This window comes from Sorghum bicolor, chromosome 5, assembly GCF_000003195.3.
Source record: "Sorghum bicolor cultivar BTx623 chromosome 5, Sorghum_bicolor_NCBIv3, whole genome shotgun sequence".
Taxonomy (NCBI): Eukaryota; Viridiplantae; Streptophyta; class Magnoliopsida; order Poales; family Poaceae; genus Sorghum; species Sorghum bicolor.
Genome location: NC_012874.2, coordinates 70,312,025 through 70,332,757, shown reverse-complemented (window position 1 = coordinate 70,332,757; position 20,733 = coordinate 70,312,025). Strand labels below are relative to the sequence as shown.

At 43.3% G+C, this 20,733-nt stretch overlaps 2 protein-coding genes across 2 annotated transcripts; both read right to left on the bottom strand.

Annotated features, from left to right (window-relative positions):
• LOC8070242 (ethylene-responsive transcription factor ERF094) lies at nucleotides 2,452-3,340 on the bottom strand. Its single transcript, XM_021462181.1, has 2 exons — nucleotides 2,737-3,340; nucleotides 2,452-2,666 (listed from the first exon to the last, which is right to left on the bottom strand). Exons 1-2 carry the CDS (start codon nucleotides 3,077-3,079, stop codon nucleotides 2,452-2,454), a joined length of 558 nt encoding a protein of 185 aa, XP_021317856.1. The 5' UTR covers nucleotides 3,080-3,340.
• On the bottom strand, nucleotides 13,481-15,604 carry LOC8085990. The gene has a single exon (XM_002449952.1). It carries the CDS (start codon nucleotides 15,602-15,604, stop codon nucleotides 13,481-13,483), a length of 2,124 nt encoding a protein of 707 aa, XP_002449997.1.

Genomic DNA, 20,733 nt, shown 5'->3' with positions numbered 1-20,733 from the left:
TCCTCTGTTTGAATATATGCCTGATCTGTTTCATTTTTCTGTAATCAGTCTTTTATATAGTTTTCGATGGATTGATTTGTTTTCACACGGAGAGAGTTTATTCCTCTCATTTTTATGTGTATGAATATGTGCGTGATCTGTTTCATCGGTGTTAGCAAAGATTTCCTGTGTATTAGTATGTGTAATTTTTTTGTTGCCATAAGCAACGCCCTTACCGAATTCCTTTGTTTTAACATGTGCCTAATCTGTTTCATTGGGCTGTAATTAGTCCTTTATATGTTTTTCGATGTGGAAGAGTTTGTTTCGAAAAAAAAATCATGGGAAAAGTTTTTATATTTTGTATGTGTTTTCTCCAAAAATGTTTTTTTTCATATAGGATTTGAAATGGGGACGACGGTGGTTTTTTTACGGTGTTCTTTTTGTGCTATATGGTTTGATTTTGGATTTTTTTTTGCCGTATAAAACTATTTTCACCAACAACACCCAAAATACAAGATTCATTTAACATTTGGGTGGTGCAAAGGGAAAGCAAGAAGCAATAATGTCAAACTATATTTACTAATTAGTGTTTTTTTCAATTGACAAAGAAGCTAAGTGGTTGAAATTACGTGGGCAGTATAAGAAGTTAAGGCTACTGTTATTAAAAACACACTCAAGTTCTGCATTGCCATGACGAAATATGACTGATGGCAAAAACCATATTTATCTAGCTAAGAACTGCAGTGTTTGAACTGCATATGCAGATTTATTCCTCCGAAGTTCAAGCACTACCCAGACAAAAAGAAAAGTGAAAAAAAAAAAAGCAAACAAGACCAGGCGGCAGTCACCTTTGTCCCGGAGATGAGGTTCTCGTGGTGGCTGGGCTTAGTCTGACCGTACCTCCGTCCAGCCAAGAGTGCCAACAATTTCCGCCCTGTGCATCTTTCCCGCCAACTACGAGCGCATGCATGAAGAGCAGAGTCTGCACCGGCGGTCGTACAAATGCATGCATGCAGATATGATAACGATGATGTCACTCCGAATTAAAAAATTCTACAATTTAAAAAATAAAGAGTCAAATTAAATTTGCATCATTAGGTTTCTTATAATCAATCCTTTTTGATGATGATGAACTATCAGCGCTAGTTGGTAACACGAACCAGTGGTAACGAGTCGCCTTGATTTCACCTATTTTACATTATGGATTGACAGTGAATATTATCACCAATGGTTTTGTTCAAACTGGTGCTAAAATACCTTTGGTAAAAAAACAAATTTTTGCACTCCCTCATTTCAAACTATATGTCATTTTTATTCTTCTAGATGTGTAGTTTTTTGCTATACATCATCATAGTATAATAAAATCTACGGATCAAAAAAAAGCCAAAAAAATTTACAATTTAGAATGGAAGAAGCAGTAGTGAACCGTGAATATCCATGGAGTAAGTTGTATATGGATATTCGGTTCGGTAACAATATATATGTATAATAGGTGGTCCTTAAGACTAACTCCAATAGAGTAGCCATAACGTGACCAAAATAGGTTGCATACAGTGTTTTTTTAACAAAACATGCCTCCAACGTAGGCAAAGCCATGACTCATTTTGGGTGCGAGGTTATGCAGAACCCAAATAAGGGTCTTCTCCTTGTCTTTTTGGGTCTCCAGCCAACGCAACCACCACAACTTCGATCCGCGGGGCCACCCGATGAGCATCTCCCTGCCGCACCATGTGGCCTCCTCCCCTCATTTGTGCGTCGCCTCCTCTCCCACGCTGCCGCGGTGCGCCGTCTACCCATCTCCTTCCTTCGCCTCTGCGGCGGCGATGGTTGCCCGCCGTTTCTTCACCGACGCAAGACCGTCCCAGCCGCTCGTGCCGCCGCCACAGGAGTCTGTTGTTGAGCCGCCCACATCAGAGGCCGTGGGCACCTCGTCTTCCTCCACCACCATTGCTGGCGTCCGAGCATCTATCCACAGGTCGTCGCTGGGAGCTGCAGTGGGGGCGTGGTGCCAGGGTGGTGCAGGCTACGAGGAGGAGCTGGAGATTGTCCTCTGCGGTCGCTGTCATTGCGATTCAGACCCCACTCCTCCGCGCGCCGGTGATCCGCGGCGAGCTATGCAGTGGCAGCGTCTTCTGCGGCATGTATGCAGGCCAAACCAAATGGGAGCTCTGCTTTTAGGATGGCTGTTGGAGACGATAAGGTTTGGGTGCCTTACACTTTTACTGTATCTAACCCAAAACATAGAATAGGTGTGGTATTTGGATTCTCTTTGTTGGAGACAGTCCAAGCTTACCTATAACTATGGAGCTAGGGTATAACTAAAAGGACATTGAGTAATTAAGTGTGTCCTCGTACGTTGACTACAACCTTAGCTTACTATACTATGACAATCCCTGTTTATTTGAGTTTATTTATTATCAAATTTATTAGCCATTCAATAGTGTTTTTGTGTTACACAGCCGCTCAATATCCTCAACCTGTTGTGGACTCGCATGATACCCGCAGCAGCTCGTCCAAGTAATCAGCGCCGAGGTCCTCGAGCTCAATGATGCTACTGCAGCACTGGCTGATGACCTGCTGCTGCGGCGGCGCTGCCATGGACACGTTGGAGCTGCTGGACGACACCTCGTCGGAGCATTCCGGCAGCATGGAAGAAGAAGAAGAAGCCGTCGGAGGCAGTGCGCCGCCTACGCATGGATCAGGATTACCGCCGCCGTTGGTGACGGTGGGCAGACGGCAGAGGCGAGCTCCTCGAGCTCGAGCTGCTTTTGCGCCTGCGCCTGCGCCTGTGCTTCCGCTTGCAGTGCCGCCGCTTCAGCGCGAGGACAGGGGACCCCAGCGTCGCGGCGAGCTCGAGCGGCGCCAGCGACTCCCGCACGCAGTCGACGGGGAAGTTGAAGACGGCGGCGGCGCCGGGCGCCGCGAAGGCGGCCTGGTCGTAGGCGAGCGCGGCGGCCTCGGCGGTGTCGAAGGTGCCGAGCCACACGCGGGCGCCCCTGCGCGTGGAGTCCCGGATCTCGGCGGCGAACGTGCCCCACGGCCGCGGCCGCACCCCGATGAAGAAGGCGGTGGCGCCCCGTGACGAGGCGTCGTCCGTCATCTCTGCTGGTCCGACGACACCTTAATTACAGTTACAGGAGGAGGAGGAGGATGACGACGACGAAGGGACGACGATGCAACTGAAGCACATCACCTCTCGCGAAATTTATAGCCTCTCTCTGCCCCTGTTGCATTTGCTCTACGTACAACCGTACTGTACGTGAAAGATGACAAAGCCTCTCTAGCTTGTCAACCTCAGCTCTCTCGATCGACTGATCAGGCTTTGTTTAGTTCACCTTAAAAACCAAAAAAGTTTTTAAAATTTTTCGTCACGTCAAATCTTTCGGCACATGCATGAAGCATTAAATATAGATGAAAATAAAACTAATTGCACAATTTACCTGTAAATCGCGAGACGAATCTTTTGATCCTAGTTATTCTATAATCTGACAATATTTGCCACAAACAAACGAAAGTGCTACAGTAGCTGAATCCAAAAAATTTTCGTATCTACAATAAGTACGATAATCATTACCAAAGATGAATTAGCTACCCACCGCAAAGGTGTTAATTACGTCCAGATGGGGGAAAAAATCACTGCACGCGTGATGCAGAAAAATTCACTGCCGTTTGATCTTTAATCTGATGGTCATGCGCCGCGCATAGTGGCATGCCGCCTGCATGGTACAAGCTGCCGCCCTAATAAGTTTCTGCGGAGTCAGAACACGTGGACATCGGCAAAACAGTGTTGCACGGGTGATTTCCTACATCACGAGTGCGACACGTAGTACCTGCGCTCAGTGCAATGTCAAAGAGACTGCAAAAGACGATATAAAATTTATTTTTTTAGATAAAGGAAATTGATATTTCCGGCTTCACTCATCCTCTTACGAGGATTACATTTTAGTAAAACAGGTAAGACCTACGTCACCTGAGTACACTGGATTAACTGAAACAAAACTGATAAAAAATATATTACATCTCCAATAAGAAACTATGACTTGCACTGGTAAGACCACCAAGTCACTAATCCACATCAAGACCAAGAGGATACTGAAAAAACGTAAGACGCCGACCGCCATTAACCTGGCAACAGAACAAAGCTCCTGGTGCACTTGCAAGGGACATACCAATACCAATTCGGCACCAAAGCCGACACTCCATGGGATAATCCAAAAGCGACGTCTCCAACGAGCATATGACATCCAAAGACGCCATCATCACCCACCAGAAACACCGGTGTTGGGTTTTCACTCAGGAGATCCTCATGTAAGACCCGATGACGCCTCCAGCGAGGAAAGTGGCGCCCACGGGTGTCACCGCCGTCTAAACATGGTAGCACTGCCACTACGTCCACGAGCCATTCTGTTACGCCAAACACCAGCGACATAAGCATCACTGGATCAATCCATCAAATCCGGAGAGCCAAGTTCCACCAACTAGATGCCCATTGCGGACGACAAAGCCATCTCCAATGTGGACGCCTTCTCCTAACCTTGACCGCCGCGGTAGCCGTCTAGGCCGCTTGCTGCCAACACGATGGTAAAGTCATGTGGGAGGGGCAAGTAACACCCCTCCTCTCGCTTGCACGAACCACCACCGCCATTGTTGCAACCGCCGTCAACCACCACCGACATTAGCTAAAATTTATTATGGCCCTAGTTATTTAAATTAATTATAAATATCATGGTCAAATGGACAAAGTCGTTTTGTTGACGGACAGCAGTAAAACAGTTTTCTATTTTATATATGGGGTTCTGTTTAGTTTCCAATAGAATTTAAAATGCAAAATTTCAACTACTTTAGAGTGATGAAATGTAAAATGTCAAAATTTTCAGGATCATGTTTAGTTTCATCTAAAATAAAGAATTTATTGTCCTCATGACCTCTTGATGCTCTTTTTGGGGGTTTTTTTTTGCCTCTTGAGGCCAAAATCCAAAATGGAGAAAAACTACTTTTTTGCCAAAAAAAAATTGCATATGGTGTTTAGTTCCATTTTGGACCAAAACCTAAATTTTTTTAGGAAAAAGAGAACTAAATACCCCGTTACTAAAAAAAATCCTGGTTATAAATGTCAAAGAAAACGAGGAGACAGGATGGGCGCAATGGCAGAACCAGTGGGCTAGCAGGGTCGTGGCTCTCCGAAAACTGTGAAAAAAAATTAATTATTATAAACATTTGAATTGCATCACATTTTATATATTTTTTTGTTTTGAAGACCATATAAATAGATTTTTTTTGAAAAATAGTTTCATAAAAGTATATATATACCATTTTTGGTAAATATTTTTATAAAAAGACAAAGAGTCAAAAGTTAAGCTTTGAAGACCATGTCGCTGTCCTAAGGCCAGTCTCAATGCATGTTTCATGAGAGTGTCATGCACATTGAATAGAGTGCCACATAAGCAAAATTGTTGACTTGGCAGGGTCATTAAATGAAGGAGTTTCATCAGATGAGAGAGGAATTTCATCCCCATGAAACTGAAGTGGCTCGGTTACCTAGTTTAACTGTGCCATGAAAGTATGTATTAAGTACGGAGGAAATATGTATGTAGCAAGTCTGTATTGCTCACCCCGGTAACTTATGTCTTTACAAACTAATTTTGCCTGGTTGTTAATTAGGCCTCTTGCTCTTGCGTTGGATCTCCTCGCTCGTCCTTCTGGATCTGCCAGACCACCGGGGCTCTGAGCGCGTGTTCGTCGCTAACTATCACTTCTATGCTGACATGAATGGCTGAAACTTTCGATGTTTTGGTTGGGCCGGCCTTCATCTTGTCTTCGTCTGTTGCACAGTCCTGTCATGATCTAATACGATCGAGAGATACAAGAAATAATATCCCATGTTACAACAAATCATTTTTCCTTTTTGACCGAAACTACAACAATCATGAATTACCAGAGATGAATTAGCCAAAATACAACTGTCTGTGTGGAAAAGTATAGAGCAAATAATAACCACGCACAGCAAAGGTGGTACGGCCGGACGGCCAACAAGTACAGTACTTGCGCTCACTGCAATGTCAAAGGAGACTGGAAAAACAATAGTATAAATTTATTGTTGCGCTGGCGTGGACGGTAAATATCAAGGTCAAATGAGAAAAATAAACTCGGTTGTTGACAAACAGGAAGTAAGGCCTTGTTGGGCAAAGCTTCTCCACCTTCTGGAGCCGTTTTTTGAGCTATTTTATGCTAAACCGGTAAAATAAAATGGCTTCATTGATGAAGTCTCTTAAAACATGCTCTCACATTGGGTTGGGGAGAGATAAAAAGCCAAAAAGAGTAATTTCACCTAGCTTCACCTCATCCACGTGTAACTTAGCAAGCATTGAGCCTGTTTTGCCCCGCAAAGAAGAAGCGCGCAGAGAAGGAAGCCCGCGCAAGCTGCCGGGACTCACATGAAGAACCAGAGAAGAAGGGAAGAAGAAAAAGAGAAGGACGTTCTAGTCATCTCATTCCTTTTGCACACCATGAGAAGATGATTTGCCAAATGGGTCATTAAAACGGCTACAGCTCCAATGACAAAGTTGTTCATAGAGGCAAAAAAAAGGTTTCACTGGTGAAGTGGAGGGGTTACTTACAGGTGCTCAAGTACTGTGTGTTCTTTGCAGGTGGTATGACAGGAACAACTTTCGAAAGGTTTGGAGTGACCGCAAAAGGCGCACAGACGGCATACTTCCTAGTTGGAGCTAACATCTTTGAGAAAAATCGAGCAGTGGAGCGGCTCGCTCTTGGGTGCGCACGGCGGTGCGTGGTTGCCGATGCTATCTCGTGGCACTTGCAATGCGACACTTATACTGACAAAAAGAGGAATGCACTCATTAGTAAACTGGACAACCATGGCCGCAATGAACTAGCCAGGTATGGAACAAATTCATGTTCAATAATTCAGTATCTGGTTTCAGTAATCAAATGTAATAATTAAGATGCTTTGGATGCAGTGGAATGGAGGATCCGGTAGATGACCTCATCGACCTGTCTGCTTCTGGCGATGCTTCCTGCAGTCTTCGTGAACCTGTAAGATGGATGCACACATCATAATATTAAATTGTTACTGATAAATCAAAATGGTAATGAATCAATATATTTTCTTGAAATTGCAGCGGAAGCAGTGGCTCATGGCAAGATGTACAAAGGAGACACTGGGAACGCGTCAAGGGAGCACAGCGTTGCTGTTAGTTCGTACAGTAGAGATCTGTTCAGGAAGGCACAGTTTGATGGAGGAGCAGAACATCAACAGTCTGGAGTATTCCCAGCTGGAGAAGCTCACCTTTTCAATCTGCTCCAAACTGGCATCTAGATTTCGTGCTCAGGTATGTACTGGCTTCGATCATCCTGAAATTACCGACGGTTCCTTTTTTTTCTAAATCTATGCTGCTTACTGATTTATATTACGAACAATAATGCAACTGAAGATCAATGATCAGAATGGAGAAAATATGGAAAGTGTTGGGAAGAATATAGACGTGGAAGAAGTTGAGCTGGAGATACAGGAATTGGCTCAGTACGTTCTTCGGACCTGCAGCTCCATCAGCTGGGATACCAGGCAGACATTCCTCCACGTTGCAAAGAGCTACTACTACGTCACTCACTGCTCACCAGAAACAGTTGATACTCACATCTCCAAGGTTATATTTGAAGATGTCAATGAGGAATAATACCTTACCGTACCCAACTCCACGTTTCTGTTCCTATAAATGTTGTCACATATATACAAACATTTTACTATGAATAAATGAATTTGGAAAGAAGACGGGCAGGTATGTATTGTTATTGCAAAACTGTAATACGTTATTTTGCCCATGGAAGCCAAGTTCGGTTCTGAAAGTTGTTTTTCTTTTTTTTTTTTTGGAACCACTTTCTGAAAGTTGTACTCAAAAACCAAATCATGGGCTTGTATTCTTTGGGGCACATGGGCTGATGGGCCTTAGAATGGGACTGCCTGGACCGGCCAGAAGGCTGCACGGACACTCCAACTAATGGCCGGTCCATTAATTAGGAAAATGGTAGGATTAGGTCGTGTATTCATCACAAACCGAATTTTACATGTAGGCCCCCAGGTCAACGTGAGGATCATTTTGTCTAGGAAAGGACCTTCGCATCGGTGTTGCAGTGGGCCCTTAGCTTAGATTAGTGATGCACTTCCTAGCAACTTGAAGTCTAAAAGTCTGATTGATTGAAATCAAGTTGCTCATCGTTCCAAAAAATAAAAAAGGAAAAAAGAAATGAAGCTGCTCCTGATTCCAATGTGTTGCATTATGTTGTGAAATCAAATTTGGGCAACTTTTTTCGCCTTCATATGTTGCATTTTTTTGTCTTTCTGTTTACTGTTTGTACATGTCACTTGTGGGCTAATGGTGCCTTTTCACTACTACCGAGGGAATTTTTAGGGGGCGGCTCCTAACCATGTAGGTGTGGTTAGGCTAGCCACCCCCTATTTATCTGTTACTATAAATAATTAATTTTTAGGAACAGTTGGTCAATTGTTTCTAAAAATATAGAGGCTACATATATATTTTTAGGGGTAGCTAAAAAAACGGACGGCCTCTATAAATTATTTTTTTAAAAAAATAGAAAATCTTGGCCAAAAAATTAGCAAAATAATAGTAATTTTTTGTTTTATTTCGAGAAGATCTAACCGTTGATTTATTATAAGAGAAAAATATTGTTGGCTGACCGAAAAAATACGGTTGATAAGACAAGCGAATGGATCAGCTCATGGCTTAAACAAAAGCAGGGCCAGCAGCACCACGCGCACAGCAACTTAGCCAAACTCTGAGGCTCGCACTGCGCTTATACTACTGTTGGTATCCACCTGCATTATGGGATTATGGTAATCAAAAAATTTGCATATAATCAATCTTATTTAGAGCTATATTTTCTGCATGCTCAATATGAGCATCTTCAATGGTTGGGCCAAATCCTCAAGATTGATGTAGTCATCACTGGCACCTCTTCGTTGTTGGAAAAGGTTCCATAGAGCTCTTGTAACCACTAGAATATAGACCCTTTCACAAAATCTAGCGATTGTTTCGAATACATAAACTTGTAAAGTGTGCACCTAACCAAGCTAAAGCGAAAATGATTTGATAAAAACAAATTGAATACTTGGATTTGTAAAGTCTGCTCCTAAGCCTGAGAAGCAGTGTCAAGCAAAGCCAAAGATTGTATAGGTTCAGTGTCTATCCCACTTGGTACAGTATATATAAGTATTTCTAATAACATAATAAGGGATCCATGGACTTGCAAATAACAACTAACAATTAATAGTTCAAGTTCATCTAAACTAGAAGGATAATATAAGTGAACTAAATTTTAGTCAAGCTTCCTTAGTTGTTAGTCTATTAGCCAAATACAACTAGTTAATAAGCGCTTATAGTTTCATGTGAGTTGCATTGCATTAAATAGGTTACCACATAGATTTTTTTATGACATAGCGGTGTATTTAAGAAGAGAGAGAAGAAATAGGTTTTATCTAGATGAAACTTCTTAATACGATTACCAACTCTATGAGTCTTGGAATTAAATGTCTATAAAACTATGAAATGAAACTCTTTTGAGGGTGGGTGTTTCATCCAAATTTCATTTCCTTTCACATGACATGGCAGTCTTGAAAACAACGCTATGAAACTCTCCACTGAGGCCTAGTAGCAACTATACCATTGGGGGACAAAGTCATAGGGTTACTCTAAACTGTAGTAACAGATCGGACTGACCCATTCTCATATATATATACTTGTATGCAACTTGCTCAATCATATGTATAGTTGACATTCTAATGCGTTTATATTATGATGATGCGTCATGCACCAAATTCTATGGTTTAATTGTGACATAACTTGTAAAGTCTCTAGTGCTTTAGAACTACTTCGACATGTTTTGTCTGTAATTTTTTATATAACTGCTTAAATATGTTGTTTTACAATGACTTCGACTAACAACACGTAGTTTTCTAAGTTTTACACTTTTTCATTATATATAATGTAGCATTATTACGAATTAAAGTGAAACATCATTAATTTTGAAAAAAACAAATGTTAGGATGTATTGTATATATGATGGTTGTAAAATAAATTTTTGTAGGACAATGATTTTTAGCAATCGAAGATATATGTATAGTGCTAAGGCAGTTGAATTAGGAACATGATTTAGTTCTTTAGCTTTCTGTGAGGAATGAAGCTTCGTCTTCGTCGTTTTGCCCAACAAGCAGATGCATAGTCAGGCTAACCTTAGCTGTTATACGTACTCCACATATGTTATAGTATATTCGTATTGTACAACAAGCTAATAAATAACGTGCGTGATCATTGACATCTTGCAGTTGACAAGCTATATATGAAGCCTCCTACATGCATGCATGGTACAGTATTACGGTAGTTATTCATGCATTATCTTCTTTATACTAGTTGATGGATCATCAATAGTATAATGGAACATTGGAAGTAGACTCCAGCACAAATGACTCGATCAACGTTGAACCACACGATCATAGAGCTGACTAGACCGAGCTACTAGCTAGAATGCGCATTCCTGTATGCATCAGTTCATCACTCTGGAAATGCTGGCAACTGTGAACAACGGTAATCGATATGAGATACGTACCCACGTAGCTTGTTAGTTCAAAAGTTACAACCAAAACAAAATAATTAGCACATGTTGTCTATTTTGCGTGAGAAAGGTCATCGACATTAATTTGACAAAATTTTAACGATCAACTTGCGGAGACCACGTATTTATCTATTTTGGGTGCAGTCCTTGACCTCACTGACGTGTAGACCTAAAAAATTCCACTGACATCACCTCAATATTATAACGTCACCGGGTATATGATTGCTTCAGTACCGATCATTGCTGCAACATGCGTTGCAACGGGTACTTAAAAAAGAGAACACTCATGTTTCTTTTTTTCCTCTCAAGTCTTGAGAATTGAAATATTATAACAACTATTCTTTTGGTAACACATGTATTGAAATTGTATCAACAACGTCCTTGTCGCGCCCTATTTTACAAATAAAACCGAATACAAGTATGATAAAACTTCATCTGTATAGAGAAAATGTGCTTTATTTATTCTCTTAACTCCAGTTCACTTTACGAGGACCAGTTTGATATGGCATAGTCTCATACTAAATCCGTTCCAAATTATAATTCGTTTGACTTTTTTTACCTCAAGGTTGACCCCGTGTCTTATTCAAAAATGTATGCAAAATATCACTTCTTTTGTTGTGGCTCACTTTATTAACAAAAGTTCTTTAAAAATAATTTAAATTTGATTTGTATAAATTTTTTGAATAAGAGGATTGATCAAACCTAGGCTCAAAAAAGTCAAACAAATTATAATTTGGAACAGAGGGAGTACGTTGGACCTTGATTATTCATTTATTTTATGATTATGAAATTGTGATTACTAGTAGTACAGTTTATTACAAACTAACCGTATCAAGTCTGTGCTACACTAACTAAAATTTATTGACCAAATTATTGGGCAAAGAATGTAAAGTTTGAATCTTAATATGCTTGTACAACTTATAAACTGTATCAGAAGAAACATACACGACTACTTCATCGGTGTTTCTGGATAGGATATGTTGACCATTGGTGGCGCACCATGCAACGAGCTCCTTTGAATTGGCTGCAGAATCGTCCCACTCTTCACCATCCTGTTGAGGCACTGTTCTATCAATTAGGATTCTACGCAATGCACCAAGGGATTGATCAGCTTCTCCCTCGTGGCATCACATCCAACCTTAAATAGTTGTGCTTTTTCTCTTACTATAACATCAAGAAGCGGACCCAGTATTATGGATTTAACCCTAGCTTGGGAAAGATGTGGGTGTGGATCAAAGCACAAGGTGTGTTAAGACCCTGGGTCAGGGCGACGAGCTACAGTTTGATTTGGCTGGTGAATCGTGCAAGATGAAATGATGCATAATTTTGGAATGGCATGTCGTTGTTGTGCTTGCATAATGGGTGCAATAGAAATGGGATGGCAAGGTTAACCTTTTGGCCCATGAAACCTAATATTCGAATGGCTGGCCGCAAATGGGTTCCATATGGGTGACCTGGCAGTGGCAGCGAGCAATAGTTAACCATGAATTGTGCCAAATTTTAACATACAATTCAAAATAAAGTGCAAAGTCAGCAAAGAAAGTTTGGAGGCAAAAAAAAACAAAATTCTTTGCCTGGCACTTGCTCGGCAAAGAGCCTCTTTGCCGATTGTCTGCCCGTGGCACTCGATAAAGGCTGACGATGTGTACCACCGTTAACCTTTGCCGAGTGCAAAGATGTGCCGAGTGTCTGAGACTCGGCAAATAGGCTCTTTGCTGAGTGCCAAACTGTGCCGAGTGTCAGGCACTCGGCACGGCACTCGACAAAGCATATAACACTCGGCAAAGTTTCGGTTTCCTGTAGTGTGACCTGGCACTGGCAGTGGCAGCGAGCAATAGTTTTAGAGCTGCTCTGTAGCACGCCGCTATGACTCTTGATTTACATGAGAAGTGAGGTGTCAGTTGAACGCCTGCATGCCCACATGCTCACATGAACGACACGACGTGGACGGGCTCAGGTGACCAGGTCATAACATCAGTGGTGTGGCAGCATCATAAGTTCTGCATCTCAAATTGATAGTGAGTGTGAGGGACGAAAGAGGAATGAGGGATGGACGATGAACTGAAAGCGAGAGTGAGAGTGAGTGTATACACCAGTTGTGAGTTTAAGGAAGGTGGAAGGGTGAGCCACACACCCGCACAAATGTCGTGGCACACATGGACTCAGATGGCCATATCATGACATGAGTTGTGCGGCACAAGCGAAGGTTTATTTAATTTGCAGCTCGAAACTTAAAGCGGCTGGGAGCGAGTGTGAGGAACGAAGAGGAATATAACGAGGGGTATATTGAGTTGCATGTACCGACCAATTCAATCCAAAAGCTTAAAGCTGATGAGAAGAGGTGGACAATTCACTTATATTCCAACACTCCCCCTCATGTGTGGAGGCTCCCTCAGGCCTCAGACGTGGAATAGGAGCGCTAACAAGGATTCGAACTTGAGACCTCTAGCTTTGATAACTTATTGAGTTGCATGCACCGACCAATTCAACCCCAAAGTTTAAGCTGATGAGAAGAGATGGACAATTCACTTATATTCCATGGACAGACTCAAAGCGAGAGTAAGAGTCAGGGATAAAAGTGAAGTGACGCACAGATGGACAGGGAAGAGAACGTGAGACAGAAGAAAGAAAATTTACCGCTTTTACTATTGGTATAGAAGGCTTTCAACAAATGGATGCTTATTCTTATAGTACATATATATATTGATAAAAACTATAAATATAACAAACAAAGTTGAAGATCATTAATGAAAATTTAGACAACTAAAAAGATAAAATAACAATTACAACTTATTATCAATATGGAAAGATGAATAGAAATACATGGATTGATATACGCATCCACTGGTTGGAAAGATCAGACAACATCATTTGGCCCTGTGGGCACTCGGTTTAGCACACCAGCGTGTGTGAGCAGTGCCCAAAGATGCGTGATGAACTCCCCTCCTCTGGCAAGAGTTTCCAGGTGCGCGCGGGCATCGTCGGACGGCGAGATGTACAACATCATCTCCGCCCAGAAATCAGAGAGGACCTTCCACCTTGATCTCATTTCTTGTACATGTTCAAGCAGATAGCTTGCAAGCCTAGCGCCTTGTGCGATTACCAGCATTGCTTCATCAGCATGCGGACCTATATGGGTGCCAAATGCCCTTAGTTTTTCACACTTGTCCTTCATCGTCTTTGCTCCTTCGATTACCTCACCTGCTTTCTCAATTACTTCGTCAAGTATAGATTCTGATATAGAGATGTGGTCAGGCAAGAGGTGAGGTGCGAAAGCGAGGAGCTGCAAGCAGTACTGAGATAACGTGGAGGCTGTTCTGACGACATCTTGTTTTTTGGCTTGTGTATCCAGCTGGTGCTCACACAGGGTTGTAGCAATGTGCCAGACCAGTATGGTGCGCGTTACCGATCCCTCAGCAGCGATACCACCATCGCATGCCCAGGATAGGTGACCATGAACGCCATTTTTCTTCAGCGATGTTACCCCGTTAGTCAGGTGGCCGTTGCTTCCTAGTAATGTCTCAACGATGGCTTTCTTCACATTTTCAGATAGCTTGACTGATTTCTTGCACCCCTTCTTGTTCTTGGCCTTGTCCACCAGGCGCAGTGTAGCATAATGGAGACAATTGCTAGCTCTACTTTTGTGGCCAAGCTCCTGGATGACACAGTACTGCCCCAGTCTATTCTTCCATGGGCGAAATGCCTGCAACCTCAAGAGAAGTCCCAAGATCATCTCATGGAAACAACCCCTTCTTTGCAAGAAAGATGTAGTGACATAGCTTCTTATCAGGGCCACCTTGAACCAACCTGAGGCTACGTACAGGTACAGCTGGTATAGCTCTAGGAATGCCAAGACAACAGTTATGAATATGGTCAAATCAGACAGTATCGGGTCATCCTTAGAGCGATCCCTGACGATGAGGTAGGTGAGCCACGAGCATAGGCCAAACATGATGATAGGAAGACAGAGAGCTAAGTAGCGACCCTTCTGGTAGAGGTAAGAGTACCTTGTGTAATACAAGTCATGGACAAAAACAAGCTCTTCCTCGATGACCCTGAATGCCCGCTGATGTGGCTTGTCCCCAGCAAGTAGGCCTTTGAACACGAAGTCATGAGTTTTCGGAAGCTTCGCCTCTGAGAGCATGAAGCCAGCAAACCTTCGGTTGAGCATCTTGGAGAGTGCCATGGACAGGCACACGTCCTTGAGCAACATGCCCCGCTCATGGAGCAGTAGATTCCCAGTACATTGCCAGATCTGCTCCACTGTGGTAACCTTGGAGGTGCTGCCATCCTCATGGTACCACGGCATGCGCCCAGTACGACGCTTGGTGCAGTATTTCTCACCAGCGACCATGTACTTGTAGCCTTCCATGGTCACTGGGTCGAAGGACCTCAGCTGGTTGTCCTTGTGCTTCATGTATTCGGCGATCACCTTCATGTTCTTGCAGAGGTAGGACTTGCTCACCATCCTCATGGCAGCGATCCTCTGGTACCACTTGAGGACGCCGACAAACAGGATAGCCAGGATCGAGTGAAGGTAGCGGAAGTGATGATTTTGCAACATGGTAATATTCACGACGACATACACCACCAAGAATCCCTTGAATAGGTGATTTACATAGATGCTTTTCCAGTTGTCGATGTCGTTGAGGTGGCAAACTGTGAGGTTGTCCGTGCTTCCAAGGAGGAGAAGCATGAACACAGCCCACACAGGGAAGTCATCGAGGTACCAATCGGAAGTTCTCATCCGCCCAATGGTGAAGCTCACCAGTGGGTAGGACAGCGTGCTGACTCCCATCACCAGGGCGTGGATGCCACCGTGGCTGGACCTCCGGCGCGAGGAACCAAGTATGTGTAGGATGAACATGGCAGCAACGGCCAGGACGACCAAAATTTCTACTATTCCTATATGATTCTTCCCAGAATCAATGCAATCGTATATGGGACTAGAAATTGGAGAGGGACTCGGTGACAAATCCATGTCGGCATCAAGCATGGTTTCCTCCCCAAGAATTTGACAAGAGTGGACACTGTTTATACTAGTAGTCTCTCTGCCTCACTCTAATGAAGGGAGTACAACAGTTGGAGGGTGGAGAGGTCGTCTCTTCTAAGGCTCTATGGATTAGGGAGAGAGCGAGAGAAGCATCGCTTGATGGTTGTTAGTGTTGGGAAAAGCTAACGTAAGCATCCAACGTCACACAATAACGAAACCTGCTTCCAAGAAAGTCACGCCGTAGACAAGTCAAATCAAATTATAAGTATTGCTTCTTCTTGGTCCAGTTGGGTGAGTTGTTTTGCCACATAGCTAGGGTTGTTGAAGTCGGGCGCCCTGTCATTGTAGCCTGTATGCGTAACACACTCTACCATATGGAGAAATATATATATATATATTACAGTTCATGTGAGTGGACATATGTGACCACATTTTAGACGCAATATAATATATATATATATAGGTGCGCCGGCTGAACACGTTTCTGAACAACTGGGTTGTAATTACTAATCACAAGCGATGTTAGAAGAAACACAACACAGAGCCATGTTAGAATATGACCAACTTAATCCATCCTTATAACATTAGGTCCTAAGATTGCCGATATATAGATTCAAAGCAGAACCCCGCGCTGGATTTAGTGACGACCTGATCTGGTTAGAAACAACTAGTGCAGCGGGATGTGTATGCTACAAAGATCTAGAAATGGCAACGAATATTTAACTGGCTCAAAATATTCACATGGAGCAACGGGAGGAGAAACCCGACGCTTGTAAGACTGGATAGAGCCTTTTGCAACCTGCTTTGGGATGAGCTTTTCCCCTGGGTCACACTGTCAGCCCTAAGTAGTTCATGCTCAGACCATTGCCTCTTGGTCCTCTGCAACCAACAACAACCGCACCGTAAAGCGACCTTCAAATTTGAAAATTTCTGGACTCGCACTCCGGGCTTCCTGGAAGTGGTACAGGAGGCCTGGGAGAAGCCTGTCCATGGTTTAAACCCACTACTAATCCTACATAACCGGTTGCTGAACACAGCCTCTGCTCTCAAAAACTGGAGCAAATCCCTTTTCAGTGAAGCCCGTATGCAATTGCAAATGGCTAACAAAGTAATCCTGCGGTTGGATATTGCTCAAGAATCCAGGTCACTCTCTGATGCTGAATTGGAATTACACGGACGTCTTAAAAAACAAACCCTTGGCTGGGCTGCTATTGAGCGATCAAGGCGACGTCAAAGCTCTCGAATCATACAAATAAGAGAAGGTGATGCTTGTACTAAGTTTTTCCATCAGCGAGCCAAAGGGCGTCGAAAAAGAAACATGATTGCATACCTTAAAAATGAAGCTGATGTCCTAGTCTGGAAGCACAGTGAAAAGGAAAGTATACTCCACCGACACTTTGTAGAGATTCTGGGCACTAAGTTAAACAGATGCCAGACGCTAGACTGGGACAGCCTCAACCTGAGCAGACTTGATGACCATTATCTAGACCGGCCATTCACGCTAGAGGAACTGAAACACACGGTCGATGAGCTGCCGGCAGAGAAGGCACCAGGGCCGGACGGATTCACTGGACTCTTCTACAAGAAATGTTGGGATACCATCAAGGCTGATTTGCTAGCTGCAATGAATAGTTTTTATGGACTACGGACCGGCCCAATGAGCAGTTTGAATGGAGCCAACATAATCCTCATTCCGAAAACGGTCACAGCGGAGTCACCAAAAGATTATAGACCGATCAGCTTAATTCATTCTTTTGGTGAATTTGTGACTAAGACCCTGGCTATCCGACTTTCACCACATGTTGACAAGCTGATCTCCAATGCCCAGAGTGCATTCATAAAACGACGCTGCATCTAGGACAACTTCCTGTATGTTAAAAACCTGGCCCGTGCATACCATCGCAAGAAGATCCCGGCACTGCTATTTAAACTGGACATCTCCAAAGCCTTTGACACGGTATCCTAGGAATACATGCTGGAGCTGCTAGACCACAGAGGTTTTAGTGCCAGGTGGAGGGAGTGGCTCACCATCATTTTTAAATCCTCGCACTCAACTGTTCTCCTAAATGGCACTGAGGGGAGCAACGTTAACCATGTCCGTGGGCTCAGGCAAGGTGACCCGCTATCTCCATACCTATTCATTCTCGCCATTGACACCCTACACAGGATCTTAGAGGTGGCAACAGAGAACAATACCTTGTCTCCGCTACGAGGGAGGAATGCCAAGTTGCGGCTGTCACTCTATGCTGATGATGCTGTAATTTTCGTCAACCCGGTTAGGGAGGAAGTAAGAGCACTTTTCAGTATCCTAGAGCTTTTTGGGGCTGCAACTGGACTGAGGCTGAATATTGAGAAATGCACGGTTGCGCCAATCAGATGTGCGGCAGTCAACCTGGACCATGTTCTGCAGGATTTCAGGGGTAAAAAATCAAGCTTTCCAATAACATATCTAGGCTTGCCATTGTCTTTGGGAAGACTCAAGGTAGTCCATGTCCAAAACATTATTGACAAAGCAAAGTCCCGACTTGCTGTATGGCAGGGACAGTTACTAAACCCAGCCGGGAGGAGAGAACTAGTTCGCTCGGTGCTCAGTGCCATACCAATCTACCTGATGACTTCGCTTAAGGCCCCAAAACAAATGACAGAGGACATAGACAAGATGAGACAACGCTTCCTCTCGGCAGGTGACAGTACACTGACTGGGGGAAAGTGCAAAGTAGCATGGACAACCGTAGCGAGACCAGTAGAATTTGGTGGGCTAGGCATTATTGAATTGGAAAAGTTTAGTAGAGCTTTAAGACTAAGATGGCTTTGGTTCAGTTGGACAAATCCAGAGAGAGCATGGCAGGGATCTGAACTGCCAGTGGATTATAAGGACCTGGCGCTTTTCTCAGCGGCCACCAAGGTCACAGTTAGGAATGGACGGAAGGCTTCCTTTTGGCACTCTAGCTGAATTGAAGGGCGCCCTCCAGCAAGCTTGTGTCCACGGCTGTACAGATACAGCAAGCGCAAAAATCGAACGGTAAGGGAAGCACTGTTAGGTGGAAGATGGATCCTGGATATTGCACATAACCTGAACCATGACCTTCTAAGGGAGTACTTCACGTTATGGACTGCTATTGAGTCAGTGCAGCTCGACTTTAAAGATAGCCGGGAGGATACCATAATTTGGACCTTGGAGAGCTCAGGCGAATACTCAGCCAAGTCAGCTTATACAATCCAGTTTGCAGGACACCTCCAGTCGGCTCACCCAGTTTTGATCTGGAAAGCTTGGGCGCCGCCGAAATGCAATTTTTTCTTATGGCTGTTACTCCAGGACAGGTTGTGGACAGCGGCACGGCTACTACGACGTCAATGGGAAAACAATTACTTCTGTGCTCTTTGCGAGAGAAATCTGGAGACGGCACATCACTTGTTCTTCGAATGCCCCTACTCCCGCCTTGTCTGGCAGCTTGTGGCTTCATGGAGCTCTTGTTCCAGTCTACACCCGGCAAATTGGGAGGTTAAGCATGAGCTTGAAGACTGGTTCAGTCAAATGTTGGCATCAGGAGGGAAGAAGAGTCACACCCTGGCAATCCTCACCCTGTGGAGCATCTGGAATAGACGGAATGCGGTCATCTTCAGGCAAGAATGGAGAACAGCACATGCACTGCTAATCGAAATAAAGGATACGGCGCATCAATGGAGCTTGGCTGGTGGCTCTGCTCTACAGTCTCTCTTTATTGTCCACACAATTAGTGAGTAATTAGCTAGTCAGTTGTTTCCTACTCCCGCACGGCCTAGGCCACAGTGGGGGGGCGCTGCTCGCACATGTAAACGGATGTTTTGCTCCTTCTCCTTATTATTAATCAAAGCCGGACAATGTCCGGATCTTTCAAAAAAAATATTCTAGTGCCAACACTCACATGCGCTTAGTGATTTTGCTATTCTTTTTTACAGTTAGAACAAAGCTCGATTAATATGTACTACAAATAATAGCATATGTTAATAAGCTTGCACAAATGTGTACTATATTATAAATGAAACTGCATTGCTCTTACAATGATCTAGTATCACAAGTGCATTGTTTTCAAAGGTAACATGGTGATCATAACTCATTAGCCTTTGTATATTAAGCTTCTCTTGTTTTGCTTTAACACAAGCGTGGCACTTAAAACATTGACCATATCAAATTTCAGGATTAATTTTAAACTAGCTAAGCGGGGACATGCAATCAAAATTAACATGACATAACCTCGAATGCCAAACACTTGTCTAAACATTATTCACCACATGGCTCCACGTGTATCTCAGCAAGCATTGAGCCTGTTTTGCCCCGCAAAGAAGAAGCGCGTAAAGAAGGAAGTCCGTGCAAGCTGCCGGGACTCACATGAAGAACCGGAGAAGAAGCAAAGAAGAAAAGGAGAAGGGCGTTCTAGTTATCTCATTCCTTTTGCACACCATGAGAAGCAGTATTGCCAAATGGGTCATTAAAACAGCTATAGCTCCAACGATAAAGTTGTTTATAGAGGCAAAAAAAGGCTTCACTAGTGAAGTGAAGCCATGACAAACGGGGGTTAAAACACAAAAAAATTACCGATCATAATATCAACTTGGCATGGGTGTTCGGGCTTTCTTGGATTTATTTCAGGATTTAACGGCGTTGTGCTTTCAATGGTAGAGGCGATGTTTTCGTCGACAGCGAGACGTCTGTGGTGACTTTGTCAATCTTGAGACGTACCGACATAGTCTTTCGCAGATGCTTATAGAGGTAGGGTTTGTATACGTGTGTTCATAGAAGTGAGTGTGCGTATGTATTGAGCGTCTGCATTTTGTACTTGTGTAATTCACACAAAAATTAAACAAAAATATCTATTTAACCCTGCTTAATATTGTTGGTTGTCTATACTTCATTTATTCACCTACAAAATCATGTATTCTACACCATGAAAGCTAACCATCTATATAAATGCATTATGCTGCTTTAAAGGTAGTTTCGCTGATGAGGTATATTATGGTCACTCAACAAATAATAGGAAGATATCTATATAAACCCATGACATATCATATCAAGAGTTGATTACAAAACCCCTCGACTATAAAAAGATATTGTAGACCTTAAAGAGATTAAAATATTC